A 17,285-nucleotide genomic window follows, 5' to 3' on the forward strand; every position below is an offset into this window, starting at 1 on the left:
TACAGGGAGGTATCGTTTTATTCTTTTAAACACACCTGAATTCCAGAACAAAATGCCTGTGGTTTATTTACATTATATTCTCTGGCCCTATCATTTCTGTATACTCACAAATCCCATAGCAGTTTGACACCTGAGTATAAACTTATTACATTACCACTTGTTGAAAATTTACATATTTCTCCAACATTCTATGTTGTGTAATTTATAAAAGGACCTTAATACATCATCATAAAAATAATCCCGTTTTTCAGTAAGACTTGGTTCCCTAACACACTATTTTTCTAACAAGAAATGAAACATTTCATCGTTAGCACAAAACGTTTGAGATAAATAAAAGCACCTTTTGACATTAAGAAATCAGAACCTGGAGAAATGTCAGTACTCTTCAGCCATGATTAGAACAATCAGAGCTGACCAGCCTGTAAATGGGTGGCTACCCTGTCCACGACCTGTGCTGTCACTGTACTGTTCCCAGATGTATCCCGTTTCATGGTACTGTTTGTAAATGTTATTGATGACATTAGTTCTGAGCTCTTGATAGAGCTCAGCAGCCTTCTCCTGGTATGGTCCCTCTATCCTACTGTAATGGTGCAGTGCCCTTAGTGCCAGGTAGTTGATGTTGATCCATATAGCACCACGCCAGTAGGGGGCATCATGCTCTGTATTGCGTTTCATATACATTGGATCAGAACGGGAAAGTGAACGCAAGCCATAGGGTGTCCATAAGCGAGCAGGATCATGAATGTCTTTCAGTATGTACTCTAATTTTTGAGAGTCGGTTGTCAGGATGTGAAGCAAGAACGGAAACAGACTAACGTAGCCAAGTGCATTTACATACTGAAGCTTAGGGGCTTTGCGCACTGACCGCACCAGGCGTTTTACTGGTAACTGGTGCCTCATCTGTCCGGGTGGCACAAAAACCTTTTCTTGCTGTAATGACACTGCCTGAGTATGGTTACCATAGTCACAGAAGGCATGAAGCTGCTCAGACCAGTGCAACTCACTTAGAAGGCTGTTGTTGCTGAGGGTTTTGTAGGTGTGCTCATATTCCTGATGGGGTTCCCCAAGCAACCGCGCCATGCTTGTCATGACCCGCGATGCAAGCACCATCCAACAGTGTAAATCCACGTGTCTTTCATCTTCGGAAGGGTGTGATGCACGAGGGTAGTCATCCAGCCCAGAGGTCAAGGTCTTAGGGTTAAGGAAGCGGTTGGTGTCTTTGTCCCTGCCACGCCAACGGTAGGAGCTGGGCAACGGTCCGGCTTGAGTGGTGTTATACCACTCGAACCATGTCTGCAGTCGGGGGTACAATCTTCGCAAGAAAGGTAGAGTATCCTGCAGTTGTGGCACATTAGGATGTGCATCAACCTGTTCCAGAATCTCTTCCAGAACTAGAAAGAATGTAGGTGGATTTGCATTTTCAGTGTGCTGCACCACAAACTCTGAAGGGACTTTGCTGAGTGCCTCATCACCCAGGATCTGCTCACGTGGAATCCAGCCTTCCACATTCATCAAATCCAACCAGTGAGCAACAGCCTCACGTGTCACCTGAGGGTCCCACTTACTGAGGAGGAGCTGATGGAAGCCTTCATCCCACAGGAAACCCCTTGGGAAGAAGGAGCGGGAGGGTACTGCGGTGAACAAGGCACCCTCAGGGTAAAGAACGGGGTGTTCATGATAATTCGACTGTACCACGGACTGTCCAAAAAAGTAGCCCATGCTGCCAAGCATGTTGCTTATAGCAGCTTTGCCAAACCTCTCCTGAGCTGGAGTAAACCCTTTAGCCTGGAGTCTGAATAACTCCTCAAACTTCTCACTGTAAGACCGTTTCAGCCTTGTAATCTCCTCAGTCAGCACCGAGCCCTTTAGCTGGTTGGGCCGGTCATGGAAACTTCCAGATTCAAACAAAACTTCAATCTGGAATGGAACTTGGACAGTAACCTGGTGCACCACAAAGTCACTCTGGATGCGGTTATCTTTTTGTGGAGGAGGTGTGGAGGTATCCACAGCAATGTAAGGCCTCTTCTCTGCAGTGGGAGGACTAAAGACAAATCTGTGACTCAGGCTGTTCTTCACTATGTCTGTTAGTTGGTTCAGACCAGGGCTTAGTGTCTGTAAGTAATTATAGCTGCAGAGAAGAAACATACTGTATCATACGTTGTTAAAAATAAAATGATGACTTGTACAATTCTGTTAATTCTACTGATTTTCTTGCTGTTTATACTGACACTGAGGTCATAGCAACAATCTGAGTAAGTGTTTAGAAATGACATTTCATTTCACTGTCAAATCTATTTAAAGATTTAAGGTAAGCATAAAGTGTTAAATGATGACAAAGCAGAAATAATATTTCTTTTCTTCTTCTAATTGCAATGTGTGTGAATATGGTCTATAATTTAAAATACCTGGCATATTTATTGGGAGATGCCTCTCCACCAGTGGGTTTGCCGAAAGTGATTTTGAACTCCCCCAGTTCCTCTGAAGTGCCTGTAACGTGGCTTAGGCGTGTCTTATCCTTAGTGTGAATTTGTAGGGAACCCTGAGTATCTGCAGCCACATAGAACATCAGCGAGACCACTGGAGCATAAGGGGCAGAGCTCTGGAGAAATTCATGACAATAGTGTGAGTAGTAGAGAGGATATGATGGGGCTAAATAGCAAATGCATTAAGAAAGGATTTCAGAACAAAATAATTTAAAGGAAAATTCAGATGCAGAGAAACCATACATTCATGAGGCAGCAGCCCATAGCACAAGTGAAAGCCCCAGGAAATGCCCAATCAGTTTATTAATCTAATAGACTGAAAAGAGTTGTGGAAAAATAAAAGCTAACCTCAGAAGAACAGTTAGCTCAAAAGAACAGCAAAGACATTTTCTTTTCCTCATGCTGGACTACAACAGAGTTGGGATTTTTACATCTGCCATTTTTTTTTGGTAATGCCAAGGAACAAGATAAGAGAAGCTGCCAAAAAAATCAATAATAAATATTTTTCACAGCATTACTTACTAGTTGCTTGCCGACAATTCTCCATGTCCAGTCGCCACCGTGTTCTCCTCCTAAACGTTTCACAAAGGTTGTGGTGAGCGTAAAATCGGTGTCTTGGATCTGCTGCATGCCAAAGTTGATGCCGTCGTGCATCAGCCATCCGTAGGAACGCAATCCATCCCCCTGCTCACACGTGTGCCTCAGGTTAACGCCCGTAGGAGAGAACTGGGTCATCCACATCAAGCCTATAGAGCCACACATACAGACTGATGTTAGCATAAAGGTGGACCTGGGATGTGATGTTCACAATAGTTTGGCCTGTTCTATATAATGGATTTACACTATAAACACCGTCATAATATTTACATATGTTGACATCTGTGCATAATAACCACACGCTATTGGTGTGTACCTCTCAGTTTAAAATCCTGTCAATATGACCTGTAAAATCAGTTGTACCTGTGACCACAGATCTTGGACTTCTTGTTTTCATGCCAAAATACACTTGAGGTCGATACGAGCCCCAGAACCTCTCAGGAGACACAGCTGCAGTGGTGCTGTTGCCATCTAAGACCCGAGGTGAATAATGAAGCGTCACAGCTCTCCTTGCCAACGCCGAGCTCATGTAAAGGGCATAGAAGAACCAGACAAGGCTGAAAATGCACAACCCGATGGAGATATTGATGAAGATCTTGCTCACGTCTGTTTTTCCTTTTTTCTTTTCCTTCCTGAGCAGAATTGGTGGTTTCTCCTCTTTCTGAGAGTGAGACTCTCCATCAGTGGCAACATTCCTCTTCCTAGGCCTGCCCATATTTGACGTGATCTGGCTGAAATAGAGGCACAATGTATATTTAAGACAATTCTGTGGTTCTGTGATTAATGTCCCTTTGTTGAACAAACACTGCTGTATATTGTCTGTTAGTCTCCTTAAACTCTTAAACATTAAAAATGATCAGTAATGCTTACTTTGAAAGACAGAGAACCTCCAAAAAAAAAATGAATTGGAGGCCGTGTGGCATGTGAAGCAGTTATATTATATATATATATATATATATATATATATATATATATTGCGAAGTTAATTCAAATTACAAGCCGTAAAAAGAAAGTGAACATTTCTTGATCAGATCAGATCAGATTTATTTATTTATTTATTTTAATGTAAAAGTAATATTGAAAGCTAATATACAGAATGGAAGGTGAAAAGCACCCGGAGCACAGACGAAGTCTCTTTCCCATCCTTTTATTTACCTTTCAGTAAGATTCCCTTTGAAGGAACAGGGGCGTCCTTTGGCACCTCTGATCTACCTGGGTACATTACAGCTACATGAAATATTACAGACCGCACCTTTAACTTGATACGGTCGTTGATAAAAGGCTCCGGCAGACGATTAGATGACTTTAGTGGACTTGACTGAGTAATTATGAATTATTCATGTTTAAAATCATGACCAATTCCCAAAACTTAGTTTTTTATTTACAATATGATTTAAGTTGTATAAGTGCTGTTGTTTGTGATGCCACTGTTTTAGGTCTATATTCATATATCATCATTCATTTTATCATAACACTAATCATTAATAGTTGTTGATATGATGATGATGATGATGATGATGATGATGATGATGATGATTAGTTCTGTTATGTAGCTCATCCTGCTAACAGTGCCACAAAGACCCGGAAATACAGAATGAATGAACACATTTAAATCCTTTCCCATCGCCCTAGCTTCTCTTTAAGCATTTATTTATATGTATAGACCCCATGGACTGATTATAATGCTACCTAATCACGGTTTTAATGAGAGATAATAGAATTATTTTACCTCAAAGCAGCGTGAGGATGAGGTTCATTATCCCCACCTGACTCTGGCACTTCCGGGATGACGTGTGGTTGTCATGGATCTCTTTCGTGATTGGTCGGGAGTCTTTCTTCGTCACACGACCTTAAGCAACCATTATTCATGGCACAGTTTTTCCGTGCGTAATGCTAGTCTACAAATAAAGTAGACGAAAATTTTATTTAGCCTACTTTCATTAAAAATTATAGCTGCTGGAACCTTTGAGATATATCGTACATGCGTCGCATTCTGGTGACGTAACCAAAGAGAAGGCGTTATCTGATATGGCGCTGACGGGTCAATTGTAAACGTTAACTCTTCCGCCATATTGGAAAGGTCTAAATTGAGTCCATGGTGAATACATACCAAAGATGAATAAATGAATGAATAATAAATAAATAAGTAAACAAACACTATAGACCAAATGCACATTATCATCTAGTGCTTGCTAATATTATGAACAGCAGCTATGTTAAATATGCTTCTGCTTCTCTCTTTTAACCCATCCTGAGGCATCCAGAAATTGTACCAGCTCAGATTGTCTTCCATGCCATGAAGATTTTGGACCTCCACTGAGATGAGGGTGACTTTGTGAGGATCCTGAGACATCTAGAGATGTTCCAGCTGCAGTTAGACTCAGTGATACTAAAGAGGATATGCAACTCCATGTGGTCTTTGAGGACAACAATCTCCTCATCAATACAACATTTATCAGACTGTATATTTATAATCACACCCTCCAGTGTAACCCATATGAGGATGAGGTTCCCCTTTGTGTCTGGTTCCTCTCAAGGTTTCTTCCTTCATCATTCAAGGGATTTTTTCCTCCCCACTCCCCACACCTCAGACTTGCTCATTGGGGATAAACACATTTGAATATATCTAATACGAATCTTGAATTTTGTATTATATTAATCTTTATATTATTCTTTATAATAACCTTTTGTTCTATGTTTATGTTCTGTAAAGCTGCTTTAAGACAACGTCAATTGTAAAAAGTGCTATACAGATAAAGGTATGTTGACAGCTGGCTATCACACCCATATTGATCCCAAAACTGGAATTCTGGCGTCAACGCAACCAAACACCATTGGATTGCAGATTGACTTTGAGAGACCAATAAAAAAGACTTTTTTTAACATATATTTTGACATATATTTTGCTATTTGACATATACGACAAATTCGTCCACCTGGACGTTGATGTGATTAAGCCTTATTCTAACACTGCAACACATTGAATATCTGGCTTGTTATATGATACGATTAAAAAACGAAGCAGTGTGTGATTTTATCTTCACTCCCATTGGTGCACCGACTTGCTCCATATTTGCATAACGTTTTACTGATCTCATCTTTGGACACGCCTACATCTAATCACCAAAGTCGCTTTCCACACTGAAAATGAAAGAGACTATGATGATAGTCTCTTATAACCACCCTGAAATACACTTTTATGGTGTCGAAGGCTTAAAAAAATTACATTCAAGCCAACAATTGTTTATGCACTGAGGAGGTAATGCGATTAAGTCATTGCAATTACAGAGCTCAACAAAGCATAGCTCCTTTCTGATGAATTGTCACCATCCGACGTCTCTGGGGAAATAGTTATAATAAAATAATTACCAGAAGTAATAAGCAAGTGCTTTGTGCCCACATAATCACATCATTCTAATTAGTCTCATCCTTTACCAGAAATGAACAAAGGTGTTTTTTTTGTTTTGTTTTGTTTTTTCCTCCCGATCTGTGCTTGATTAGAAAAAAAAAAAATACAACTAAACACAAAAGTGCTCAGATTTATTGATACATGAAATATAATAGCAGGGTGTGTTCAGGATCTTCCTGTGGGTTTGCAGAAGTTTAGAAGAGATTTCATTCAGACAGAAGATGGAGCCAGATCACAGATAATGCCATTAGTATGTTTATGGCAGTAAACATACAGTATATCACAGATTCATTTCATTTTATTTTATTTATACAGCGCTTTAAAGAACAGAATTTATCCCAGATAAACAGAAAACTGGCTTTATACCAAGATCCTTAATAAACAAAGCACTGGTGAGCAGAATGAAGTAAGCAAGGAAGGAAAGAAAAGCTACGCGATTTACGAATAGTTTAATGGGATCAGTTTAGTCTTTTGCTGTTGTCATGAACTCTGAATAAATGTTGAGTATCTGACAGCAGTTTGACACCATAGAACCCAATAACAAAAGGAGCTAAAAATGAAGCTTACAGACAACAAAGCCTTCTTCTTAGAGACATCCTGAATCAAGAAAGGTACTACACAGAGTACTAGTCGAAGTCTACTGGCCAAATATACAGTCTTAATTTAATCTAGTACAAGTAATCCTTGTCCTTTGAGGGTTTGAGGTGGAACAGTGGAGCTGAGGTTTTACAAATTAGAAGCCAACAACAAGGAGTTCTTTTAGATAAGTTCCTAGTGTTTTTAGTATTAATGTACTACAATTTGTGTGTGTGTGTGTGTGTGTGTGTGTGTGTGTGTGTGTGTGTGCAATGCAGGAAAACCAGAATCCCATCCATGGTGTACAGCATTACATCCTACTTCATGTCCAGCATTCCCAGGAGAAGCTCCGGATCCACTGCAGCCCTAAGCAGGATAAAGCGCTTACTTCAGATGGATGAATGAATTTCCTATACAGTTGAGAACATCCTTCTGGAAATTTTCCAGCACTCCAGACTGCGGTACTGACTGGCTTGTGTAAATGTGAAATGTACCTATGTGTTCTCTCCACCTACATGATCTGAAAATACATTTCACATGCTTAAATTATTATTTTTTATCACGGCAAGCGTAAAAATATCTCACTACAAAGAAAATGCCCAGATCTGTCTTAATAAATGAATGAGCAAGTGAATTAATTTGCAAGTTAATATGATAATATAGAAAATAATAAACTCAAAGGATCCTTAAAAATATATAAAAATAATAATACCTCTTGAAATGTTTAATCAATTGAACATTAGACCTGAATTCTGTGGATTGATCAAATAAGTTTAAGTGACAGAAATGATATAATATAAATGCATTAAGAGGTATAATGTTAGAAAATAAATAAATAAAGGTTGCCATGACCATCAAAAACATATGTAGTATTCTACCTATAAATAAATAAATAAATAAATAAATAAATAAATAAATAGTATTCTGGCACTTAATTTATTTATAATTACATTTGGTTTTATTTGTATATTTCATCTAATTTTAGATGTACATCTCTGTGCTCCTTATTGTTCTGCTGCTCTCAGGTCATCCTGCAACTCATTTTGATCGACTTCTTCCTTCTCGTCAGTCTGAGAGCGTCTTGTGAAACACTATGTCTCCAGCCTGTTCAGGAATTCCTTCGCCTTTATTGTGATTTCTCCTTGTGGGCTACATGATGGAATCTTATCACTGATAAACCTTGCGATTTTGCACAAGGATCCATTCATCTGTCCAACTGTCCATCTTCTGCAGCATTTACTGTACACAGGTCGGCAGGGAGCGTGATGTCTACCGAAGAAGACTCAGAGCATGTGTTGGGGTCAGAATCAACACACACTACAAGCAATTTAAAGATGCCAGTCAGTCTACAAGGCATGTCTTTGGACTGGAGAAGGAAACTGGAGGGCCCAAAGGAAACACTTGAAGCACAGGGAGAAGATGCAAACTCTGCCCACACAGAATAAAGACAGAAATCTGACCCCAAACCCTGAACCAGAGACAAACCCATCGTTTCTCCCTTCTGTGAGAATTTTACTTTTAAAAAATATCTTTGTTCATATTTATGAAGCATAAAATACATCATGTGTGAAATTTAAAGCAATAGAAGCAATAACAAAAACATGACAATATCTGATTGTACGATCTGTAAAAAAAATGTGTGTGTGTGTGTGTGTGTGTGTGTGTGTGTGTGTGTGTGTGTGTGTTTGGAGCTGTCCAAGGTGCTGCAGCACCGCTGATGCCCCGCCCACTCTGAAGCCATGTCACATGACCCTCTCTCAGTCTCAGGCTGGCAGTGAGAGTGGAGCAGCCAGCCAGCGCATCTCATCCTCATCCTCCTCCTCCTCCTCCTCCTCTCTCTCTCTGTCTCTCTCTCTCCCTCTCTCTCTCTCTCTGTCTCTATCTCTCCACCTCTCATTCTCTCTCCTCACAAAGCGCAGCGGATTCTATCCGTGACAACTTGCAGAGCATCTGAGGTAATCATATTTATTCTATAACGATTTGTTTGCTGTTGTTGTTGTTAATTATTGCTGCTGCTGCTTTTTATTTCCTTCTGTTTTAATCTGAGGCAGGATGCGTTGATGCAGCGCTCTGTGCCAGAGATATAAACACTGTAGCTGCGTAATGACTGACTTACTGCCAACCTTCCTTTCGTTTCCTGTTTAATCTGGGACAGAAGATGATCTGTGTGTGTGTTGCATGTGGAAGAGTGTTTGATTTACATACATTCATAAAACAAAGAGAGAGAGAACGAGTTGTTGATGTAGCGATGCGTAAGTTGCTCTAAAATATCCCAAGTTAAGGATGTTGTGCTTAAGAACCAGTTCCCAAGGTGTGATAGTCCTGTATTTCCTGCTTGGGTTCTGCAACAGGGTGTCCGTTCTGGCTGGAACCTTCCATTCTATTCTCACACACTGAGAATAACGACTAGTGTATTTATTTATTTTTCTTTCTATAAATGAAGGGCATTAAGAGTGCACAGGTAGTGTCCATGTGCGTGCCTGTAAATGAAACAATGCAGTTTGTGTGTGTGTGCGCACGCGTGAGTGTTTGTGTGTGTGTGTGTGTGTGTGTGTGTGTGTGAGAGAGAGAGAGAGAGAGAGAGAGATCTCATCCTGTATCTAATGCAATTTGGATGATATGTTGATGATGCTTTGACTTATCGGGACCAAAAAAAAAACGATAAGTCAAACGAAAAGTACAAAGAATCATTTTTTAACAAATAATCCCCCCAAAATTCCCTGATTAATTAAAATACACAAGGTTCTAAAATGGTTTAGGGAAATAACATGAATTATAGAACCTTTCAAGCGTCCCTGGTTCTCTTCTTTTTCCCAGTTCCACTAAAAAGGTTCACGTGGAACCACTACCTCAATCCGAGATTCACGCAGAACCTTTTGTATGACAGTTTACAAGAACCATTAACCTTCTCACAGAACACTTGAAGAACCCATTTTTACTACTCATACCTTGAACATCTTGGTACTTCATCTTTTAGGGTTCTTTGTCAGGATATTATGTAATTCCATTCCACAATCAGTTCTTGTTGAAATGGGAAAGGATCTTTAGACTATAAAAATGTTCTTTATGGCCCTAAGAAAAAAAGAGGTTTCTTTTAAGAACCTTTTAGTGAAGGTTTGGGGAACCCAACAATGGCATCTTCTATGGCATCACTGTAAAAAGAGAGATGGATAGAAATGGGTTATTTAAGGGTATAATTTACTTTAAAGATAATTTAGATAATTAAATAAAGTGTACTTAGCTTCCTAAAAGTTTATATTTTTATTCTGATAGAGGAACTCTGTAGCATTCCACATAGAGCCTTCTCTGTTAGTAAGGGTCCTACAGATGGACAAAGAAAGAATCCAAACAAATCCAGGTTCTAAATGATCTGAGAGTGGACATAGTTGGACAATGAACAAATCTTTCTTTTTTGCTTTCTATGTTTCTCCTTCCTTCCTTCCTTCCTTCCTTCCTTCCTTCCTTCCTTCCTTCCTTCCTCCCTTCCTTTCCTTTCCTTTCCTTTCCCTTCCCTTCCCTTCCCTCTCCCTTTCCCTTCTCTTCAGGCTCAGCACACAGCATGATTATGTTCTGAGAAACAATTACTGTTGGGCTATTCGACTCGACAGAACAAGCGACTCTTACGTCTCTGAGCATCTTTAATCTCACCTGATAAACCTAAGCATAGCATTTAGTATGTTGGTGGTGGTGTGCATGGGCTCTGCTGACTATGAGGATTGTGGATCATAAAGAGAGAGAGAGAAAAGCACAGAGAGGAGAGCCCAGAGAGCGCTGCTGATTCATTCCTGGACTAACCTTGGTGCCTCTTCCAATGCTGGGTGAAGAATGTTCTCTTTAGGAGGTTCTACTCCCTCCTACAGTGTAGGATTCATGGCCAGAAAGCCAGTATTGCCCTTCAGCAGCACAGCCGAGGTCATTGGTGTATTTTTTTAAACCCATCTCCATTGAGTTGTGGGAATCAGGTTCTTTAAGAACTTTTTTTTTTCAAAATACTTTTAGGAACCATTATCTTTATCATGGTGCTCCGATCGTGCCCAGGCAATCATCTGCTCTGGGTCGGGCTCTTTGTGTGCACCCTGGTGGATGCCAGCTCCAGCCTGAAGTTCTCTGGTGCTGAGGGCCAGTGGATGGCATTCCCCATGTGGAACGCCTGCTGTGAGAGTGAGATGAGCTTCAACATGAAAACCAAGAGCTCCCATGGACTCCTGGTGTACTTTGACGACGAAGGCTTCTGCGATTTCTTGGAGCTGCTCATGAACAACGGCAAGCTTAATCTCCGCTTCTCAATCTTCTGCGCTGAGCCAGTGGCCGTGCTGTCAGACGTGCAGGTCAACGACAGCAAGTGGCACGCCATCATGGTACGGCGGAACTTCCAGAACACAACGCTCATCGTGGACAACGAGGTCAAATGGGTGGAGGTGAAGTCCAAGAGACGGGACATGACTGTGTTCAGTCACCTGTTCTTAGGAGGGATACCACCGGAGCTACGGTCTGTGGCGCTACGCCTGACATCGAACGGCGTGAAGGACCAGGTTCCCTTTGAAGGTTGGATAACGGACTTGAAAGTCAACGACTCTGCGCCTGTCATTCTGAACAGCGCAGGAGTGGACAGTGATGCGTGTGATAACGATAACGTGTGCTTTAATGGAGGAATTTGCAGCATCATCGACAACGAACCCACATGCAACTGCTCCGAGACGGGATTCCACGGAAAAGACTGCACCGAAGGTAAGAGATCTGGCACTTTTCTGGTTTCTGGTTCCAAAGAAAAATAAAAATATGCTAATTCTAAATAATAATTTTATTCTCTAGAACCTCTTGATAAATATTTCCAGGTAACGTTTAAAAATGTGTATATTTTACAGTATCTATTAAATCTGTACATGTGCAACAATATTTAGCAACACTATCAAACTAAGTTAAACTCAACATTGTTCTCATTTCCCCAGCTACGTAACTAGCTTAGCTAATTCCACTTCTTAAGTAGGAGCCATTTAATTTTATCTTAGCTGTTAGCCAAGTCTGCTAAGAAGCTAGTTATTGTTAGGCTAATGCTGAGAAATTTTTTTAAAGCAGACATTTTTAAAATCATTAAATACTTTAAATACATTAAATCATTAAAAGCCTTATTTGTTTCATAATTCAAGATTTTTTTAAACCAAACTCGTTCTTTTCATGGTTTTTTAACATAATGAATTAGCATAGATATTTAACTCAATTATTTGTAAATAAATAAGTTTGCAGAGAGTATATTGCAGTCTAATATTAGGCTAACTCTTATACTGTGTAAACCAGTTCCTTAGCTTGCTATTGGGGTAGCTAGCATTAGTCTATCTCTGTGTAAATAAATTACCAAGCTGCTAATGAGCTGTATATCTGATGTTTATAACACTGACCAAACAGTTTGTTGTAAATTGTAAAGAAAGTAAATATCCAAAACCCATGCTCACTTCTGTTAGCTGGTTAACTTGTTGTTCCTTCAACATTTTTCACTCTATATATTAACAAGCTTGAAAATTCCAGTCAGACATCAAGCTTCCCAGTCAAGTTGAACACAGCATAACATTATGCTAAGTCTTATATTGTTTTCAGTGTTAGCGAGTCATGGAACTGTTATGCAAACTGGTGACCTGGGTCAAAGTAGCTCCAATAATGTGTGAAAATGGCAGTAACTGAAAGGGATGATTTGTTTATTATTATTATTTTATTATTTTTATTATTATTATTATTATTATTATTATTATTATTATTATTATTTATATTTAAATTTAAATTTATGTTATATATTTTCTAAATTAAAATTAAATAAAATGTATTAATAATGTTGCCAAATTAAAATGTTGATAATTTTGCCAATAATGTCACCTTTTCCAATATTTATATATTTTTAATAACATATAATATCATTAATAATAATAATAATAATAATAATAATAATAATAATAATAATAATAATAATAATAATAATAATAATAAATACACCACTATAGTAACAGCACTAAGTAAAACATTTAGCGGAATGTGAAGTGGATTTGAATTTCAGACTCTGTAGAGGAAACAGAAATAGAGTTGTCATCATCTTGGTACAAATGACTTTGCATTTATTTCTATTTTTATCTGTATAAACTTCATCATGCTTCCTTACCAGCTTTGTTTTATTCTCTCTCTTTAAGATATTAAAACAAAAAAAAGGTGTGAACTATTTTATCCTCAAGATATCAGAAAACTTTATCTGGAACTGGAGACTCCTTCCATAAACATTAAATAAAGATCTTCTTACAGAAAATCAACTGTAGCAATGATTAGACGTTTCTCTTTGCTAGCTTACAGTACAACGTTTTCTTAAGTCTGTTTGTTTGTTTACTGATCATAGTTTCTGTACCTCATTCACCATAAACAACCTGTTACTATAGAATCAGGAACATACAAGAACAAGAGTGTTGATATAAACAGAGCGTTTCCTAACCTTTACCACATCACCTAACTTAATTTAGTTGCATGTTTTTCAGTTGACGGTTATGAAAAATAAATCAAGTGCACTTTATTAAAAAATAGATAAAGTCCACATAGAAAACAATGTGTTTAGTATAATTAGGCTTATAATTTTTTGTGAGTAAAAAAGTTATCTAATGACTAACTAAGTGAGCTGAGTTCATGTTTTTATCGCTGCATCAGTCAATATGTAAAAGTGTGTGTATATATCAGACTAAAATCAGACTATTTATCAGATTATTTACAGCAGCAAGCAAGTTCAATCAGTACACTGGTAATATTAGCTAGCGTGAGCCATCAGTGCTCTGGTAATTTAAGCTAGCTAGTGCTATCAGTACACTGGTAATATTAGCTAGCTAGTGATTATCAGTGCTCTAGCAATATTAACTACCTAGAGCTATAAGTGCTCTGGTAATATTAGCTAGCTAGTCTTATCAGTGCCTTGTTCATATTGACTAGCGTGATCTATCAGTGCTCTGGTAATATTATCTAAGAAGAACTATCAGTGCTCTGGTAATATTAGTTGTTATCGAGAGCTATCAGTACTGTGGTAATATTAGCTAGCTAGTCTTATCAGTGATCTGTTAATACTGATAAGAGTGAGCTATCGGTTCTCTGGTAATATTAGCTAGCAAGAGCTATCAGTGTTCTGGTAATATCAGCTATCTTATGTTATCAGTGCTATGTTAATATTTATTATCAAAAGCTATCAGTGCTCTGGTAATATTAACTAGTTAGAGCTATCAGTGCTCTGTTAATACTGACTAACGAGAGCTACTGTATCTGTACTCTGGTAATATTAACTAGCTTTTGTTATTATCAATGTTCTGGTAATATTAACTAGCTAGTGTATTAGTACCCTGGTAATATTAACTAGCTAATGTTGTATTAGTGGTAGTATTAGTGGTAGTATTAGCTAGCGAGAGCTATCAGCGTTTTGGTTATATTAGCTACTGAGAGTTATCAGTGCTCTGTTAATATTAGCTAGCGAGAGCTATCAGTGCTCTGAAAACATTAGCCAGCTAATTTCATTTCAGTTCCATTTCACATGATGTAGCTTCATACATTGGCTAGTCAAGCCTTTTAAATGCTTACATACGGCCATGTTGAATTTCACACCACAATCTCAAATGAAATGATGTCATTTCCTGAACTCGGTCACCTCCAGGAAGGTGACTGTGTTCCTGAGACTTGACTGGGCTTATTTACTCGCCAAGTGTCTAGTGCTTTTTCTTAAAGCCCACATATACCTACTCTACAGATCTATTTCTAGATACTGACCTATCCAGTAAATAATTTAAAGGCATTTATTCATTACTCTGATCAAGCCAGGGGATTAAAGGATTTGCACCCTTCACGCAGCCTCACACATAAATCCCTTTGTTTGATTGAAACAATCATTTTGATGCACTGCTCATGTTTGTGTTAGCCTTCGCTCTGAGCCTCTCATTACAGAAATCAGGGAGATGTGCATGACTCACTCGCTCACTCGCTTCTCTTCTAATGTGACAGAATGTTTTAACGCTCTCAACGTCTCACCTGGTTGAACCAAAAAACACTAAATCAAGTTGCTCTTTCCAGTCTGTGTGCCATGTCGGTGTTGTGACGCCAGTCTTGTATGACTTACTCTATTTATGCTTCTTGTTTAAACGGCTGCTAAAGGAACATAGGAAATGTTATTGACACTCCTCCTGGTTTCACTATTGTTCTTCTTAAAGTGCTAATTTGTTTTCAGAACAAATCAGTGCAACAAGTGAGCTTCAATTAACTACTTCAATTAAGCTACCATTTGTCAAATAGCATGTCTAATAACTTGCTAGCTAGCTTAACCTATTTAGCTTAGATTAACATAGAAAAACATGGACAGGATGTTCATGAGAAATAACAACTTAGCTCAGTTAGCTTAAAAGTTAAATGTCTCAGTTAAATAGGTTTCTATGCTAATGTAATCTAGCTAGCCATCTTACACTAGCTACTCAGAGTTCTATGGTAAATTTGAACTAGCTAGCTAGCCTACATGGACAGGCTAAATTAACTAAATTAGCTCCTAGCTCAAAGGTTTGCAGCATTTCAATTATTGTTTCAGTAATAGCCATAGTAATAAAATTAAATTTTCCTTTTTAAGGCATGATAGAAAGTTAATGGAATCTTCCACTGGGTATTTTGTGGCACTCGTCCCTGTGAATTAGCCGTTACTATAGAAATGATAATGTATTAAAACAAGCGCATTTATATAAACCTGTTCTGTCATTGTAGAAAATGAATCAACACCTTCCGACCAATCGCAAATCCTTAGTGTATTACGAGTCACATCTTACTGTTTTCTGAAAACCTTACTTGACTACGCCCCAAACCTCACATGACCCCGCCCAAGAACTCACCAAAACCCCTCTCACTTTTCCAGTTGGGTTGAGGTGCCTGTTTATTGCCGAATGCTCATCTTTTTAGCCACTCCCACAATTGCAGCATTGCAGTAATCATAGCAATGTTTGCCAGCATCCTTTAAATGAAGAGCACTGACGCAAATTAGGCTTTTAAGCAACGCTGCATGAGAAGAAACAATTAATTAACTGTCGCTAAACTCCAATGTAATCGTTTCCATCCAGAGCACCAGGATATGCTTACACAGTAGTACATTCAAATACGAGATCCCTTCAAACGAGCGCGGAAATGTCTAGCGTGTGCATCCCAAGGCACGATTTGTGCCCGAGGCCGTGTCTGACAGCCATATGTGGTTTAGAGAGACTGTGTTAAGTATTTAGTCTTTGAGGGACTGATGATGACAGCGGTGTCTGAAGACACAGAAATATGACGACATCATGCTCTTTAACTCCTGCCATATCAGAAGGTAGTGACAACGAGGCACTTGTGATATGTGGAGTCAGTCAGTCAGTCAGTCAGTCAGTCAGTGCAGATTAGGAGCTCGTAGATACAAACCTAAAGATGAGATGGATTTTCCCTGATGATATTTTATTTTGTTCTTGGAGATTAAACAGAGCTGTCAAGAGAGAACCTCACATTGACTGGCATGTCCTGATGCAACATTACTAAACCGTTACACTAGTGATAGATAATATGAGCATGCCTTATACTCATCTGGGATAAATGGGAAGAAAACAAGCTGGTTAAAATATCTAAATGAAAATTTACAACAAATACAAAAATTTGAGTTTGTCCACTGAGTCACACCGTTTTATTTTTTCGTTTTTTTTTTTTTTTTTAAAACTCAAAGTTCGCTTTAGAAATGTACATAAATTAAACAACAACAACAACAGGTTGTGGGTGGGTTTGACATTGAGACACATTGTTCACGATTGCATATTCATTATTTTTGTCTATTTGTTTTTTGTTTGTTTGTTTGTTTGATGAATATGGAATTAAAAATTTATGTTCCTGGTAGTTCTCAGTGTCTCAAAATCTAGCATCTACTCTCGTCTAGTGTAGATTTATTACAGTCCGGAGAATGACATAAAGTTCATCAAATAACGACAGCTTCTTAAAAGCCTTTAACAGCCGGGAATCTAACACATCTAACACAAAAAAAAACCCTTGCTTATTTTTATTTATTTATTTATTTATTTATTTATTTATTTATTTATTTATTTATTTTAAGTGAGTTTTCGCAGCTTGATGAGCTGTAACACCTACGATGTGGAGAACATTTGAACATTTCACGTGTTGCCTCACGTGCACCACCAACATGCCGCCTCACGTGTAACACCACCTGC

At 38.5% G+C, this 17,285-nt stretch overlaps 2 protein-coding genes across 12 annotated transcripts in view; one reads left to right on the forward strand and one right to left on the reverse strand.

The window, feature by feature from the left end:
* mogs (mannosyl-oligosaccharide glucosidase) lies at positions 1–4,959 on the reverse strand. 2 transcript variants are annotated; one of them, XM_060864108.1, is made up of 5 exons: positions 4,810–4,959; positions 3,444–3,811; positions 3,006–3,229; positions 2,406–2,599; positions 1–2,128 (listed from the first exon to the last, which is right to left on the reverse strand). In XM_060864108.1, the coding sequence occupies exons 2-5, from the start codon at positions 3,793–3,795 to the stop codon at positions 376–378; spliced, it is 2,523 nt and encodes an 840-aa protein (XP_060720091.1). In that variant the 5' UTR covers positions 3,796–3,811; positions 4,810–4,959; the 3' UTR covers positions 1–375. The 2 variants fall into 2 exon arrangements, with proteins under 2 accessions (XP_060720091.1, XP_060720092.1); XM_060864109.1 differs by lacking the exon at positions 4,810–4,959 and adding an exon at positions 4,236–4,268.
* Positions 4,960–8,949: 3,990 nt separating this feature from the next.
* LOC132841682 (neurexin-1a-like) overlaps positions 8,950–17,285 on the forward strand; it is a 261,155-nt gene continuing 252,819 nt past the window's right edge. For all 10 annotated transcript variants that reach the window (XM_060864110.1, XM_060864111.1, XM_060864118.1 and 7 more), the window contains exons 1-2: positions 8,950–9,020; positions 10,611–11,793. In XM_060864110.1, the coding sequence (XP_060720093.1) occupies positions 11,082–11,793 (712 nt within the window). In that variant the 5' untranslated portion in view covers positions 8,950–9,020; positions 10,611–11,081. The remainder of the gene's footprint in view (positions 9,021–10,610; positions 11,794–17,285) is intronic.

Source organism: Tachysurus vachellii, chromosome 2, assembly GCF_030014155.1.
Source record: "Tachysurus vachellii isolate PV-2020 chromosome 2, HZAU_Pvac_v1, whole genome shotgun sequence".
NCBI lineage: Eukaryota > Metazoa > Chordata > Actinopteri > Siluriformes > Bagridae > Tachysurus > Tachysurus vachellii.